The sequence below is a fragment of the Hemicordylus capensis genome, chromosome 2, assembly GCF_027244095.1.
Source record: "Hemicordylus capensis ecotype Gifberg chromosome 2, rHemCap1.1.pri, whole genome shotgun sequence".
Lineage (NCBI taxonomy): Eukaryota > Metazoa > Chordata > Lepidosauria > Squamata > Cordylidae > Hemicordylus > Hemicordylus capensis.
Genome location: NC_069658.1, coordinates 51021802 through 51038063, shown reverse-complemented (window position 1 = coordinate 51038063; position 16262 = coordinate 51021802). Strand labels below are relative to the sequence as shown.

The 16262-nt window shown below is 45.2% G+C and overlaps 1 protein-coding gene across 1 annotated transcript in view; it reads right to left on the bottom strand.

The window, feature by feature from the left end:
- The window catches only part of MRPS27 (mitochondrial ribosomal protein S27), a 72885-nt gene that overhangs the window by 17511 nt on the left and 39112 nt on the right, over nucleotides 1-16262 (bottom strand). Inside the window, exons 5-8 of the mRNA XM_053296076.1 lie at nucleotides 6808-6922; nucleotides 6118-6196; nucleotides 5005-5120; nucleotides 615-717 (exon numbers count right to left, since the gene is read on the bottom strand). Of these exons, the coding sequence (XP_053152051.1) occupies nucleotides 615-717; nucleotides 5005-5120; nucleotides 6118-6196; nucleotides 6808-6922 (413 nt within the window). The remainder of the gene's footprint in view (nucleotides 1-614; nucleotides 718-5004; nucleotides 5121-6117; nucleotides 6197-6807; nucleotides 6923-16262) is intronic.

Sequence of the window (16262 nt, the reverse complement as noted above, 5' to 3'; positions counted from 1 at the left end):
AGGGGAGTGAACATCCCTTCCTCCTTCCCCTCTCCCCACCGTGCTGGGCTGTGCAGCAAGGCTTTAGCAGAGCTAGCTCCAGCCACTCTGCAAGGGTGGAGACATTCTTCTACCCTGAAACTTATCAAGAGAGAGGCAAGAAGCAGTGGCTCAGTGAAAGAGCGCATCCTCTACATGCAGACGATCCCAGGTTCATTCCTTGGTAGCTCCAATTACAAGGATCTCAGGTAGCAAGGCCAGGGAAATATCTCAGCCTCACACTCTGGAGAGCTCCCATGTGTCAGCACAAGCAGGACTAGACTAGATGGACCAGTAGGTTTTGGCTTCATATATTCCATTGGACTGGAGCCAATGCTCCTCATTTCTATTCTCCACCATCTAGTCATGATGTACAGTTCCCAAAACTTGCTATTGGCATTCCAACAAATGAGAACCAATTACTTATTTGGATGGTATGCCAGCACCTTCCATTTGACTTAGTTCCTATTTTGTTATAGGTCAAAGGCTAAGGCTATACTAGAATTTAACTGCAAAATCTTGCTAATCCAGCTACTTTAGCTCAATCAATAAAGCAGTCAAGAAAGGGAGCTTGCAATTAGATTCTTAATGCTTACCGAGAAGTGCATAGCCATACAGTTGAGAGCTGAATCCCACCGTGCTAGCCTGCTTCAGGCCGGTTAACAACAAAGATGCACCAAGATCTCTCTCTTCCTCCCACTAAAAACAGTAAACACAGTTTGAACCAAAGTAAAAAAGAAGAACATGTTCTGTCTGGTAGGGATGTGCACGAACTGGTTTGGCAGTCCTTTTCAGCACCGCCAAATCGGTTTGGAGGTCGGGCGTTCGGACCGGTTCAGCAGCAGGGGGTTACCTTTAAGGAGCAGGGAGGCCATTTCCAGTACGATGCTGACTGGGGCTGCAAGGAAGTACGCAGCAGCCCCACACAGCGGTTTTGGCGGCAGCACCAGAGGGGGAGATGGGGGAGGCACACTCTCTGCTCCTTAAAAAAGGTTACCCCTACCACCACTGAACCATCCAACTGACTGTTTGTGCACATCCCTACTGTCTGGCTGTGGCTTGCCTTCTGCCACCACACGACACACGACACTTTCCCAACCACAAGGCTGCCCACTTCCATTCTTCTACTGTGTTAAACCAAAGCTTCTAGGCAGATAAATGGAGCATAGTGCCATAGCAGCTGCACCCTCCTTTGCTTTTAATTGTTGTTATTAATGCATTTTATATCATTCTCTTACAAACATAATTCGTAAGCACTCACTACTTATTTATTACTAACATATGTGTATTTTCTAGCCATCAAAATACTCAAGGTAGTTAACAATGATAAAAACGAACAATACAGCAGAATCTAAAGAATCCAGTAATCCTAAAAAATGTGTTTATATATATATTAATATTTTTAAAAAATAAGTGTGGGGTGGGGAGCTGCAGGAAGGGGTTAGATAATAGATCTAAAATACATTTTGTTTCACTTAGGTATCTAAAGGACAAGGAAAATCGCCAACTATGAAACCTTTCATTTTCAAAACATTTCAACAAGCACTTTCCAAATTACAAGTTAGCTATTTTTTTCTTCTTTTTTTTAAACCAGAATGGGCTGCTAAATCTAAAAGTTTTTAAGTCCATGTCTTTACTGAAGGGCCAACTTTCTGTACAGTGGTATGCCGGCATTAGGGACCCACTGGGGCTCCTGTGCAACATGAAAAGCAGCCTTGATGTTTCCAATGTAAGTAGTACTGTGCAACTGTGTGGGTGCAGTTTAATGTCATTGTGCAACAGCACTATTGTGCAACACTGCTGGGGGTTCCTGCCACATAACCCAGCAGCTCTGGCAGGTCTCTAATGCTGACACACCACTACACGGAATATCCGACACAGTAAATAGAGAGACTTCAAGCCTTGAAGAACCCCTAAGACGGATCTCTTAGCATGCTCTCTTGCAGCTCTTAGCTAGTCAGGATTTAGTCACTCTCTCCTTCTCTGTCCAGACCCAGAAAAGATACTGGCCTTTTCAGGCCTGCAGTAAGGGAGAGAACTAGCTTCACGAGGAGCCCATTCTGGGATGAAGATGAAGAGTGGTGGTCCAGGATCCTCCCTCAAGCAGAGAGCTGACAAATTCTGCTTCCACAGTCACCACTCCCTCCCTACACGTGTCTTGACTCCAGTGTGGCAACTGGGGGAATCAGCTGGTGAGAGTCCCTCTCTTTAGGGGGTAGTTTTGGCCCTGGGATGTTCAGTTGCTGATCTCTAACAATCATAGGATTGAAGGGAGCCTTGTAGACTATCCAGTTCAATCCCCTGTCCAATGCAGGAAATCCAGAACTAGAACACCCACAACACATGGCAGGCCCGCCTCTTCTTGAAGACCTCTAGCAAGGGAGAGCTGACCCTTGCCCTATGTAACTGGTTCCAGCATTGAATGGCTCTTACCATGGAGACCTTTCTCCTAATGTTCCCCTAAAATCTACCTGCTCGTGTCACTTAAGCCCATTAGATCTAGTCCTGCCTCTAGCGTAGCAGAGAACAAGTCTTTGCCCTCTTCTGTGTGACAGCCCTTCAGCTATTTAAAAAGGGCTATCATGTGCCTCTTTTCTTCTCCTACATACCCAAGTTTATTCAACCTTTCCTCATAAGGCTTGTTCCAGATCATCTCCTCCAACAGAATGCTGCACTCCATTAACCAGACTAGAATCAACAGCAGACACAGAAAAAGAAAGGGCCATGGGCACTGGGCCGGGGGGGGGGGGGTGACAAGGAGAAAAATGTTGCTGCAGCAGTTGTATGGGGAGGAGAGGAGGGGAAAGTGGCTCAGCAGGGCAGTCTACTACTTAGCAGTTCTCTAAGGGGCAAGCACAAGTCACTCAAAAAGGTAGGAGAGTGGCAAACTGCACAACTGCTTGGAAATTGAATAAAAACCATATAATCTCATTTACCCATTGGCTGGGTGGGGAGGAGGCATCTAATATGTTTGTCTAGTCAGACTTTCAGATAAAAAAGCTCTGTTCATATAGGCTTCTGCCAACAGGGGGTGGGGGAACAAACAGGGAATTTGGATAATTAGGAATTCAGGCAGGAGAAGGATTCACTGTAAGTCAATGCAACTGTATTTGTCTAAGTCCTAGCAGCTTGTCTGCTGCTTCGATTGCCGGCCAGGAGGACAAGCAGGAGAGAGCACAAACAGGTCAAGTGGCTGAGGGGCCTTGGGGCTGGGCAGGGGGCAATGGGGAGTCACGTGAGGTGCCTCTGGGGGGGCCCTCCAGCCAGGGGGGCCCCCAGACAACTGTCTCCCCTTGCCTAATGGTAGTTCCGCCCATGATATAATCTAAATTAAAAATTGTAGTAAAACCCTAAAATAAATTCAGTTTCCTAGAAAAGCTGTGCTCTCCTACGGCCAGTATGGTGGGGGGCGGGGGGAGACATAGAAAAATAATCATCATCACGAAGTATATTTATAGGCTGCTTTTCTACAGGACCCAGCCAAGCCAGACTCTGATGAGGCCTCCCCCACTGGAGAGGAGGAGGATATGGCCCCTGAAGGAGTCCCTAGCATCCACCAAGATCCCATAGGGATCATAGCCTTGGAGGGACAGCAGGAGCTTGCCTTTCCCTGAGAATGTTCCTCTCGAGGAGCCAGAGATCTTGGGGAACCTCTGGCCCACTCCATGCCTGCCCAGCAGCAGCATCAGATCAGAGCTGAGGCCCAAAACAGGCAGAGAAGCACTCCCTTGGCTGCCCAAGGCATCCCTTTCTATGTGTCTAACTTGGAAGGAGTCCAGAAAAAGGCGGGGGGACTCTCTTTGTGAGTTCCTCAGGCAGGCAACCACTGGTGCAACACCAAAAGCACCTGCATGGCCAAGTCTCTGCCGTGGCTTCCTGCTCCTATTTCTGCTTCCAGTTAGATACATAGGAAGGGATGCCTTGGGCAGCCAAGGGAGCGCTTCTCTGCCTGTTCTAGGCCTCGACCCTGATCTGATGCTGCTTCTGGGAAGTCCCAGCCCATCATTCCTGCCATCCTGCTCTCCAGTTCCAGCCTGCTGCTCTGACTCTTCATCGCTACAATCCCTAGCTACAATCTACATCCAATCCATACAATCGTATGATTGTAGATTGTAGAATTGTATGGATTGTAGAATTGTATGGATTGTAGACTATAGAATCGTATGGATTGTAGATTGTAGCTACAATCTACATCCTAGCTCCCATTCCAACCTCAGCCTCCACACCAGACCCACTTTGCCTCCCTCAGGTCATGGGAGCGATGGCCACACAGCAGCCTTACTCCTGGTGCCAATGCATCAGTTCTTAGGCAAAGGGAGTTATCGACCTAGTCTTTGCTGTGCTATGATGGTGGCAAGAAATGGTAGTGCTGCTCATCAACCCAGCCATGCCAGGTAATCTGGGGAACCAACTGAGGTTTGGTTGGCCCTATATAACGAGGCTTGGTTCCTCAGTATGAGCAAGTCATCTAATGAATAGCCACATAAACTCCCTGGTTTCACCCCTTTTCTCCACGGAATGTCACTTTTGGGAAGCCAACCATTCACTTAACTTGACTACATACCTGCTTGTCCCCTCCCTTGAACTCTATCTACTTGTTCTGGAAACTGACCGGTACCCTGCTACTGATTGAAACCTGATTTGACACAAATTTGCAGGATTAAGGCAGTCATGGCTTGGTATATGCAAGCCATAAGCCCTATTCACACGTTATGTTCAACACTCGCACTGCAGGTGTACAGGTACACAGATAGCTATTCATATGTTGTGTTGAACACAGAAGCAGCAGTACAGTTCCTGTCTGTACCATGCATTTGGGGGGCCTGTACCCAGGTTCACTCTTAAAATAAATGCAGGTACAGTCATATAAGAGTGTGCACTCATGTATGAGTACAACGTAATGTCTGAAGAGAGTCATAGTTTGGAGGATTAGGAACATTGCATCTGAACCACAGCCATAGGGATTTCATTATGCAAATGGCTTACCTTAAGTTCTGATTTGGTTGCCAAATACTTGTACATGACGTAGAGTGAGAGAAGTTGTGTTGACAGTTCATCAAAACTTTCCTGTATCATTATTTCGGTGACGATGGCCATGGCATCTAACAATTACACCATTTTTAAAAAAGAAAATAAAAAGTAAATAAGTGGATTGCTTGTCAGGTCTCTGGCTTCACAATTACTTTCCACATTATTTTTTTAAACAGGTGTTAACATGCTACCGACTTTGACACTAGAGTTTTAAGATGTATGAACATATAGTGCTAAAAGGAAATATGATGGGTTTATTTCAGAAGGAAGAGACATGTAGGGAAAGCATCTGGAAAGATGTTGAGCTTGCACTCTTCTCTAAAAGACTCTCATTACACAGTACATAGAAAGCTGCCTTATACTGAGTCAGATCACTGGTCCATTTAGGTCAGTATTGTCTAATCTGACTGGCAGTGGCTCTTTGGGATTTCATTCAGGCAGGGCTCTTTCCCAACCCTACTTGGAGATGTCAAGGATTGAACTTCAGACCTTCTGTGTGCAAAGCAGATGATCTTCCACCAAGCTACAGCCCCATTATATGGCCAGGAAATCTTCCTCAAAATGAAAATGGGAGGAGGATCAGAGCCACTCAGTGCCAGATTATACCAGCAAGAGATGCAGCCAGAACACAAAGAGATTTAAACTCACTACCCCCTAAATCCCAGGATGGCCCATGGATTTGTGACTGAAGGCAAATCTGAAATGAAATTAAAGGCCGATATCTTTAGATAAGGTTTCTTGAAAACAAACCCATTGTTCTTTCATTGGGAAGCACATGCTGTGTCAACTAAAATACTCTGAATGCATCTTTTGGATGAAGGAGAACATGCAGTCATCATCCCTAATGAAGACACTCAAATTAGGTGATCTAACTACACCAATAAACTCTATTTTGGCACCTACTGGACATTCTCTCTTTATTTCTTTAGCTCTTCATTACCTGCCACTGAAATAACAGTATGGAGATGAATAGGAAGAAGAGCAAAGGAAGCCATTACATTCAAGTACTTAGAGATCAGAAAGTATGAAAGACACATTAATACCACTTAATGAATGCTTGCGTCTTACCTTCATATTTCTCATCCTTTATAAAAGAATCCAACAATATATTAAAAGTAAAATTATCTGGGAAGATTCCATATTGCACCTGGGAAAAGAAAGTGCAAAAGTGTGAAAACATTGTGTTTCTATCTGAATTAGGATTTGAACAGGTAATACAAAAGGGCCTCTGCCGCTCCCCATGTCCAATTTCTTAAAAGAGGAAAAGTATACATACAGCCACCACAGGGTTCATATTTAGAAGCTAGTGCATACAAAAATAACCAGCTAGCTGAATGCATTCACACAGTCATACTTACACCTGTTATCCCTCATACAATTTTGCTCCCATAATCTTCTGCAGGAACCAAGCATTCTTTCATCTTCACTTCACTTAATGAATCTCTGTGGAATCTCAGATTCCCCAGAGATTCATTAGGTCCCATTGATTTCTGTGAAAGGGATAAAGACAAGCATTTGTTTGACTTCCCCCACTGAAATCAATGGGACTTGATTAAGTGCTCAACTTTGGCAGGATCATGTCCATTACAAAATGGGAATGGAAGCAGCTGTGGAAAGACTCCACATTTATAAAAGCAAAGAATGAGGTCTATGAACATGACACATTTCATGCTTAGGTTTCTGGCTTAGCTAGTTCTATATTTCTTTTTAAAAGAGGTGTTCTGACAATATCCAAAAAGTGTCTTGTCAAAACATCACCTTATTTTGTATCATGTACAAGGCTTTATCCCGTGCACCAAATTTCAGGCATTGCCTGATCCAGGAGTGGATGATCCAGTCTCTCAGGTAAAAGCAATTAGGGCTGTGACGAAACCTACAAGAGGAGACAAAACAGAAAACTCTACAAAATTGTTTTTAATTACATCAGTCACTGTCTTTATAATAATAAATAATTCTTTATAATCATAAGTAGTCAACTATGTTTTAGAAAGAAAAAGGAAAGGCCAGTTCAGACATCATGAGGAACTGTGGATAAATTTTAGTTCCATGTGACATCCCCAAGCCTTGGGAGTGTGCACCCCTGCTTCCCCTGCCCATGTGATTTCAGAAGAATTGTACTTCCAATTGCAGTTTTTAAAAAAAAATCATGATTGGTCATGACATCTAAATTGACTAATCTTGGTTTATCCCAAGTAACTTCCTTTAAATGAACCAAGACCTGAAACTCATGGGGTCAAATCTCGGTTTATTTCAAGGAAGTTGGTTAGAATAAGCTAAGATTTGCTAAGTTTGGACATCACATCTAATCTTGGTTTGTTTTTAACTGCAATCTGAAGCAAAACAATTTCAGGCATGGCTGGAGAGAGGAGGGGGAGGGAGTGCACACTCCCAAGGAATCAACCAATGGTATCAAGATTTAACTGTATTTCCCATGTGACATCTGAAGCTGCCTAGTATTACTTCAGTGCAGGAGCTGCATGTATGGAGCTGCCCTTGCTTAGGTTTAAGTGGGGGTTCTAGTAGATTACACATTAAGGCAAACTTTCTACCTTGTATGTTGTGGCATGGCCAGCATACAAAAGCCAGACAATTTCTATAGATGTTGCTGGAAGCAAATTAGACAGCAATTCCATATCACTTTTTGCATGTGAGACCACCAACACTGAAGCAGAAGCTAGGGCCACTCAAAACAGAGAGGCAGTTCTGGAAGTGAACATGTGATTTAAGAGACACCCTCTCCCATGCATAACAGTTGCATGTGTTACTAATGCAAATTGGATCTCAATCGCATGAACAAGGCTTTTCAGTCACATCACAAAACACGAATCAGGCCTCAAAGAGCTTAGAATGAGGCTCTTTGATGCAAAACTAGCTATAGACGGTCAAATGATAAAACCTCCTAGGAGAAAATCTAGGAAGCCAAAGTTATAGCCCAGAGGAAACCAGCATTCATTAACCAAACAGGTCTCAAAGAAAAACACCACCAACGGAAGTGCAGAAAGACCACAAGGTTTCAAGGCTAGACAATTATTTTACAGTGATTATTAGTGGTTTGGAAGAGGGAACATTGGTTTCTGTTGCAGAAAAAACATACAATTATCTTAAAAGCTCCAACTCTCCCTCCTAAACTTTATGGTCCTTGCCATGTTCTTAAAGCGCACTATTTTACAACTAACAGCCGACAGTGGGTGTGGCGATTGCTGGAGGATGCCAGATTAAATGTGTGGGCCTTATCTTATTTGTATGTAGATGCACCACAACATTCTCTGAGGGGGGGGAAACAAACCTAAACAACATCATGTTTAAAATCAGAAAGGCACTTTCACATACACAGCGAAATCACTTAATACATGCCTTGATCTCTATGGGTGCTGTAGACTTGACATTCCAAATATATATGCAGTATATAAGTGACAAGGGGTGGGGAGCATTACATCTAAAACCACACTGTGTCTAACCCACACCCCTTTCTGCAGAGCATCAGGATGAATGAGCAGTACTAATGCACAGATGCTAGCAGCCTGGAGCCAAACTGCAGCACCATTTAGTGGCAGGATTGGTTCTTCCATCTGAATGAGCAGGCTTTCCAGAACATTTATCAGATTATTATGACCACCAACCCTTTTCACTTCCCTCCAGTGAATTTCTGAGCATTTCCCCTTATGGCTAAAGGCTATACAGATTACCATGGGAGGAGGGAGGCTGTTGCAATCTACAGTACTGGAGGATATCTATCTGCCAGGCACTGGAACATTTCACACACACAAATATAGCATTACACACACTCTCTCTCTCTCTCTCTCTCTCTCTCTCTCTCTCTCTCTCTCTCTCTTAAGTAATAGATTATCTCCTCCTATCAAATTAGTGTTACAGTAAAAAGGCACATTTTAGAGATCAGATATGAATGCCTATTCGGTTGATCTAATTGCTTCCCACACTCCCCACTTGAACTCTGATATTAAAACAGAAAGATCTTATATTTGCTTTCATTAGGGACCTGCCTCAATAATGCTTGCAGGAAGCATCAATTACAGGCACTCAGATTTAATCATATCTTGATGAATCAGTTACCTAATTGGTACTGACTGGCTCACCGGCCATATAAGAGGTCAGAGAAGAAGATCTGAATCCAGTCACAAAGCAGGAAACATCTCAAGAACAAGGCCCCTATTTTGCCTGCAACTCCAGGCCGAGGACCACAAGGGCTTTGTTGCAAGGGCAGAGGTCAGGCAGCAAGTGGTCAGAAGCACGGAGGATGCACTGTGGGGCTGGACCAAAGAGGGATTTTCTCCAAACTCCCCAAGTTCCATTCTCAGTAAGTGCTCCAGGGTTGGAACCAAAATTTCTCCAAAGTGAAATTCAAAAGATAATGTCACCATTCCTCCAAGGTTAAAGATCAGAGAATTTTCACAGATGGTTTCTTTAGGAACACTGGACGCTGCCTTATCCTGAAGCAGATCATTCGTCAATCTAGCTCGGTATTGTCTACATTGACAGGCAGCAGCTCCTCAAGCTTTCAGGCAGGCATCTTGCCCAGCCCTAGCTGGAGATGCCAGGGTTCGAACCTGGGATCTTGCATGCAAACAGATGTGCTACCACTGAGCTATGGACCCATTCCCTAAGGGGAATATCTTACAGCAGACAGACAGTGCTCACGTGTAGTCATCCACCCAAATGGAAACCCAAATGGACCCTTGCTTAGTAAAGGGGACAATTCATGCTTGCTACCACAAGACCAGCTCTCCACCCTTGGTTCTCTTTTAAACATTCAAAAACTTACAAAAATTGATCATCTATTCCTAGGGAAGAGGAATAGGGAGGAGAGTTGGTCTTGTGGTCGCATGCATGAATTGTCCCCTTTGCTAAGCAGGGTCTGCCTTGGTTGCATTTGAATGGGAGTTGACATGTGAGTCCAATGGACTCCTGCCTGCAACCTTGGAGAAGCCGCTGCCAATCTGTGTAGACAATACTGAGCTAGATGGATCAATTGTCTGACTTGGTATATGGCAGCTTCCTACGTTCCTAGTTGGTGAGAATGCCACAAGGCTGCTTATATTAAGCAGCTTGGGACCTTAAGGAAAAGGAGAAAGGGCTGAGTCAGTCCAATTAAATTGGCCAGCCTCAGAACCAGGTCACTGCGGGCCATATTCAGCAAGCCACCTCCCAGCTTTCAGGGCTGTTCCAATGCTACACTGACACTCTGGGGAACAATAGGGTAAACATGTAGCAGAAACAGAGGGCTGATTCAGACAATACTCCTGCCCACCACTGGGCCACATTATTAAGGAAGCAGATGCACAGAGAGAACCCATCCTGACCTCTGTATCAGATGTGCTCCCTATTTAGGTTACATGTAGAGCAGCGGTTTGAATGAACCATCCCTCACACGATATAGAGGAATGTGCTTGGGAGGATGTCAGGATGTGCAGGAAAGATGGGCTTGCAAATCCCCCCCCCCCGCTTTTAACCACATGGCTCAGTTGTGTGTGTGGGGGGGGTATCATCTGTAAAAGAAGGAAATTTTGTACACTGCAAAGAGGTGTGAAGTTTTCAGACATATGAAAGTCTCCCCAGCTCTTCCAATAAGAGGTTCTATAGCTCTTAATTTTTAATATGTTAAATAACAGTACAACATCATCAGCCTCACAGAAAGACTCACCTGCAGAAAGTAACAATTCATACTGGGCAAGGAATTGTTTCGGACCCAGCAAGTAGCTTCCTACAGGGCATGCAGCTGTTACAATCTGCTCTGTGTAATTTACAGATTCATGGCAGGCAGGCCACTTTTACACTTAACTTCAACACTGAATTGTCTCCATTACTGCTACTATTTATATACTGCTTTTCAATGAAATAATTCTCAATGCAGTAAAAGAAGAAGAGGAAGATCCCTGTTCCCAAGAGGGCTCATAGTCTAAAAAGAAATATAAGATAATCACCACTTTCAAAGGCGCCTCTTTGCCTAACTGGCAGATATATCTCCCTACTAGGAAGGGGTCTCCTTTTGTTCCTACATGACAGCATTAAGATTCTGCCTGATTCAGGAGTCAAGATGAAATGGAGGATTTCAGGATTTCTTGAATATTCATTTCAACAGCCACTTCCCAACTTTCCCATTCCCCTTTTCTCTCTCTCTTAATGTTGTATTAAATGGTAAGCTTGTGGGCAGAGTTCATCTGGTTTTATATGTTTATAGCACCAATGTTTTAAAGGTGCCAGATAAATAATATATTATTATTATTGTTATTATTATTATTTATTCTTGAACTGCAGAAACCGTATTGTTTGCCAGTGATGAAGCACGAAATTAGCTCAGTCTGACTTTAGAAAGCAACAACTGGTTCCAGGTAAGCAATCGTATAGTAGCCATTCACTGTAATTTCCCCCAGCACGCAGCCTTCTGCCTGTGTGAAAGCTGAAAGAGGCTGATCATGTGGCTTTATATTCTGCTAGCAGGCCTGTCTACAGAGAGAGGACAATAGCGGAGGAAGGACAGGGTGGATGAGAGGAATAGCCCTTGCAAGTGAACCAGGCCTGCTCAACTCCCATAATACCCAGCCACAGGGGCCAATAGTCAGGGATTATGGGAGTTGTAAGCCAACATCTGCAGAAGGGCCAAATTTGAGCAGCCCTGAAGTGAACTAGCGCAGGGATCCTCAATGTTGGGCCCCCAGATGTTATTGGACTTCAACTCCCATAATCCCCAACCAAAGGTCACTGGGGCTTGGGATTATGGGAGTTGAAGTCCACTAACATCTGGGGGCCCAACGTTGAAGATCCCTGAACTAGCGCAACTAGCCACTGACTTATTATTGCCAAGGCTGATCAAATGCCTAGAATGTTCAAAGTCTGAGGCAATTATGGCTGTTTTAATGTGTTCAGAAGAAAGGTGATGAGACTCTAACCCAGTGGTAAGATATTGGCTTTGCATACAGAAAGTGCTAGCTTCAATCCCTGTTGAATTCACACAAGCAGTCTAGGAACTGATTGAGAAGGTGACACCACTAATAATTTGTGAGGACATGTGAGATGCCACTGGGCCAGTTCAGAGGCTATGTCCAAACTGATCCTGCCCACATACAATTATGGAAACGCCGGCATATGTCCTGCTCTCCTTTCCAGTTTTCAATCATGTGGGGGAGATAGATTCATCTGAACAACCCCCCTCACACAGGATTTAAATACTTCTTCAATGCAGAATGGAAATCATATATGAGAGATGGTTCAAACTGTTTACCCAACAATTGTGAACAATTGAATGGCATGCCACAAGGGAAGCAGGACATGTGTGTACATGGAGCCAGTTGAGATGCATCGCCTAGAAACATAGGAAGCTGCCACATACCAAGTTAGACTATAGGTCCATCGAGCTCAGTATTGTCTGAACAGACTGGCAACAGCTTCTCTAAGGTTGCAGGCAGGAGTCTCTCTCAGCCCTACCTTGGAGATGCAAGGAAAGGAACTTGGAACCTTCTGCATGCAAGCATGCAGGTGCTCTTCCCAGAGCAGCCCCATCCCCTAAGGGGAATATTTTACAGTGCTCCCATGTAGTCTTCAGGGTGGACCCTGCTTAGTAAAGAGGACAATTCATGCTTGCTACCACAAGACCATCTCTCATTGCCTGAACCAACCCATCGCAGTATTCAGAGGAAATCTAAGAGGTGGTGAACGGCACTCAGGCTTCTTGGCCAGTGGCAGGGCCTCCACATGAATAAGCACCCCCTTAGTGACAGCAGCACATGAGCTGCTTATCTGAATCAATCTTCAATTCATGTCAACGGGGCAGGTTCTAACACAAGTGACTGGAGTATCAGAGCAGTCACCTCTCTTGTTGAATGGCACCACAAATAGCAAAAATCTATAATATAAGTAGGTATCACAAGCTGTATCTGTAGCAGAAGCAAATCTGTGTACTACATGATGTGATGGCCAGATCAGTAGGGATGCTTATGCAAGAATGCCTGGGCCTCCCAAAGGATCCAACACTCCATTTAAGGAGAGTCTGGTTCCTTTCAGAGTATTTTCCATTTTTCTCTTTGACCTAGATGAAATCTGAAACACACTAGAGATGAAGCCTCTTTTTTTCTTTTAAATAGAGGTCATCTGAAAAAGTGTTAGCATCTCTCTCCTCCTCCCAGAAACCTCTAACAGGATATAATTAGACTGTGCAATATGTTCAGGGACCTGAGAAATACAGGAGGAAGAGACACAATCCACTAATCACAGTTCCTGCACAAACCTTATTGAAAAGAATGATGGCTGTGTGAAAGGCTTGGTGAACTTCTCTCTAAAGCCACAGGGAGCCAGACATGACAAACCAAAGGACACACATGAATTTAACGAAGAGGTAATCTCTGGCACATCTCATGTGCTTAAACCATTCTTACTATACTTAAAGAACTATTTTTCTAATATGGACCTTTCAACAGTGTTTGAAATTTAGTAATAATAGCAGGTTGGGTAGAGCAAAATCAAGTTTGCAATGTGTAGGATATATGTTTTGAATTACTATAGCAACTAGCTGAACCCACACAGAGCATATGTGCCGTAGTTCACTTCCTTTTTGGGGTTATTTAGGAGAATTTGTTTGGCTGGTCCTCCCACAGCTCTCTCGCTCGCGCTGTCGCTCCCCCCGCGCGCCTCTCTCGCTCGCGCTGTCGCTCCCCCCGCGCGCCTCTCTCGCTCACACTGTCGCTCCCCCCGCGCGCCTCTCTCGCTCACGCTGTCGCTCCCCCGCGCGCCTCTCTCTCTCGCTCTGTCTCCCCCCCATGCGCGCCTCTCTCGCTCGCTCTGTCTCCCCTCCATGCGCGCCTCTCTCGCTCGCTCTGTCTCCCCCCCCCGCGCGCCTCACTCAATCGCTAGAGTCTGTGGCCACCACTGGTCGCCAGGCCAGGCCCGCCAGCGTGGGCTGGCCAATTCTCCTACTCCCCTCCCCCCAAGCCTTCTGCCTCAGTCCCCTCCCCCCAATCCTTCTGCCCCAGCTTGCTCCCTCCTCCATTTCCACCTCTTTCTCTCTCTTTTTCTCTCTCTCATTCGTGCTCCCCCCCCCTCCGCTTTTTAGCCTGCTTGTGTTTTCCCTGCTGGCCGTTGCCGCATCCTCCTTCCTCCAGTCCCTGGTGTCGGGCCGCCAAGCGTTCAGCCAGCTCCTTCCTGCAGCCATCCCTCTAGAGAGCATCTACCGAAGCAGCCAACTGTTTGTCTCTGCCCAGCCAGGCTCCCCCGCTTTCTCTCCCCTCCCTTCTGCCCCAGTCCGTTCAGTTCTCCTCTCCACTTGCTCGCTTTCCTTCCTTTCTTTTCCTCCCCAAACGGCCACTTCCCTATGCGGCCAACCAGCCAATCCGGCACCTCCACCGCCCAGCCAATCCGCTGGGTTGCCGGGACGCATCCCCACAGAGGCACGTCTACGAGAATTAATATAATAGACGGTTGACTTGTGTAGTTAATGAATTGCGCAGATTGATGAGCAGGAGGTCTACATTTACTTAATTAGATGTAACGGGATTGTTAAGATATTGTAAAAATCAATAAAATTTGTAAAAGCATAATTTTGGATAAGAAGATTACACTTTGATCAGATGGGAGAGGAGGAAAGAAAGAGGGAAAGGATGGGGCAAGAGGCTTGGCGAGAGAGAGAGAGAGAGGGAGGGGGAGAGAGAGGGAGGGTGGGTGCAGGCTTTATGAGAGGAGCCACCCCATCCCGCCAAACCTCTGTGCTTTTTCTTTTAAATTTCTGCCACCACGCAGCCAAGGGATGGCTGCTGGGAGGTTGAGCCAGGAGTAGTCCTTCTCTCCCTCACCCCGCAGCGGGGCAGTGGTGACTCCCAGAGCAACACAGGGCCTGACATTTGGCCCTGCGTCTCTTCCCAACTGCGAGGCGCACCTGCATAGTGGAAAGATCGCAGGCATGTCTCGCAGTTGGGAAGAGACACAGGGCCAAACAGCAGGCCTGTCATTGCTCTGGGTGCCGCTGCGCCCACCCCAACGGTGGGGAGGAGAAGGACTACTCCTGGCTCACCCCACTGGCAGCCATCCCTCGGCTGCGCAGCTGCAGAAATTTAAAGAAAATTAAAAAAATAAATACATGGAGATTCAGGTGGTGGTGGGGCAAGCGGACTGGCTCCACAGGCCAAGAAAAAAGGCCTCAGCCCGTGGGCCATATGTTGTGCAGGTCTGGTGTAAGGAGACACTCACAAAGCCACTACTACTGCAAATATTTCTATACTGCAACAAAAAGCAGTATTTAAAAATATTAAAATATTTTAATAATATTTTAAAAGCATTATTTAAAAAGCAATATACCACTTTTCAACAAAAATTTCCAAAACAGTTTACATTGAAAATAAACAAATAAACAAACAACAAGATGGCTCCTTGTCCCCAAAGGGCTCACAGTCTAAAAAGAAACACAAGAGAGACACCAGTAACAGCCACTGGAGGGATGCTGTGCTGGGGGTCAAATAGGGATGCTATTTGATGCTAATGCTTCTAAACAGAAGAGAATCACTACTTTGAAAGGTGACTCTTTGCTCATGGTTCTGTCTCAAAGGGGCCCACAATATAAACATGAGCATAAAGGAGACACCAGCGTCTCCTTTCTGGTCATGAAGGGACATGATGAAGGACCCAATGAAAGGACATGATGGTCTGAAGGGACTGAATGCTGGACTGAACAGGGGCAGTTGCTCTCCTTCTGCTAAATATGAGAGTCTTCTATCCATTTCAAAAAAGCTGCCACTGAACTTTCACTCTATTCAGAACAATAGAAAATGTTACTGGATTCCCAAATTTTAAGCAAGTTTCCTTAAAAGTTGCCTCAACAGCCGGTTACAGTTGCCGCCAGCTCATCTGGTGGCAACTTGGGACCAGGCTTTCTCTGAGGCTGCCCCGGGGCTTTGGAATATGCTCCCTGCTCAAATAAGATCATCTCTTCCTCTGTTTGTTTTCAGGAAGACTCTCAAGACTCTCCTGTTCTCACAGGCTTTTAATTAGAAAAAGCAATTAAGCTCCAATGCACAATGAAAAAACCTTGAATCGTGTATGTGATTCACAATATAAAACACGATATTAAAATAAATTTTAATAATCTTCTATATATTTATTTCTCCTAGGCGTACCCGTCGCTAATCTCGTGCATGGCAGCTCTCGCGAGAGTTCGCAAGCAGAAGCACCTGATTGGGCAGTGAGGATTCCATATGCAGATAGGGAGTAGGAGC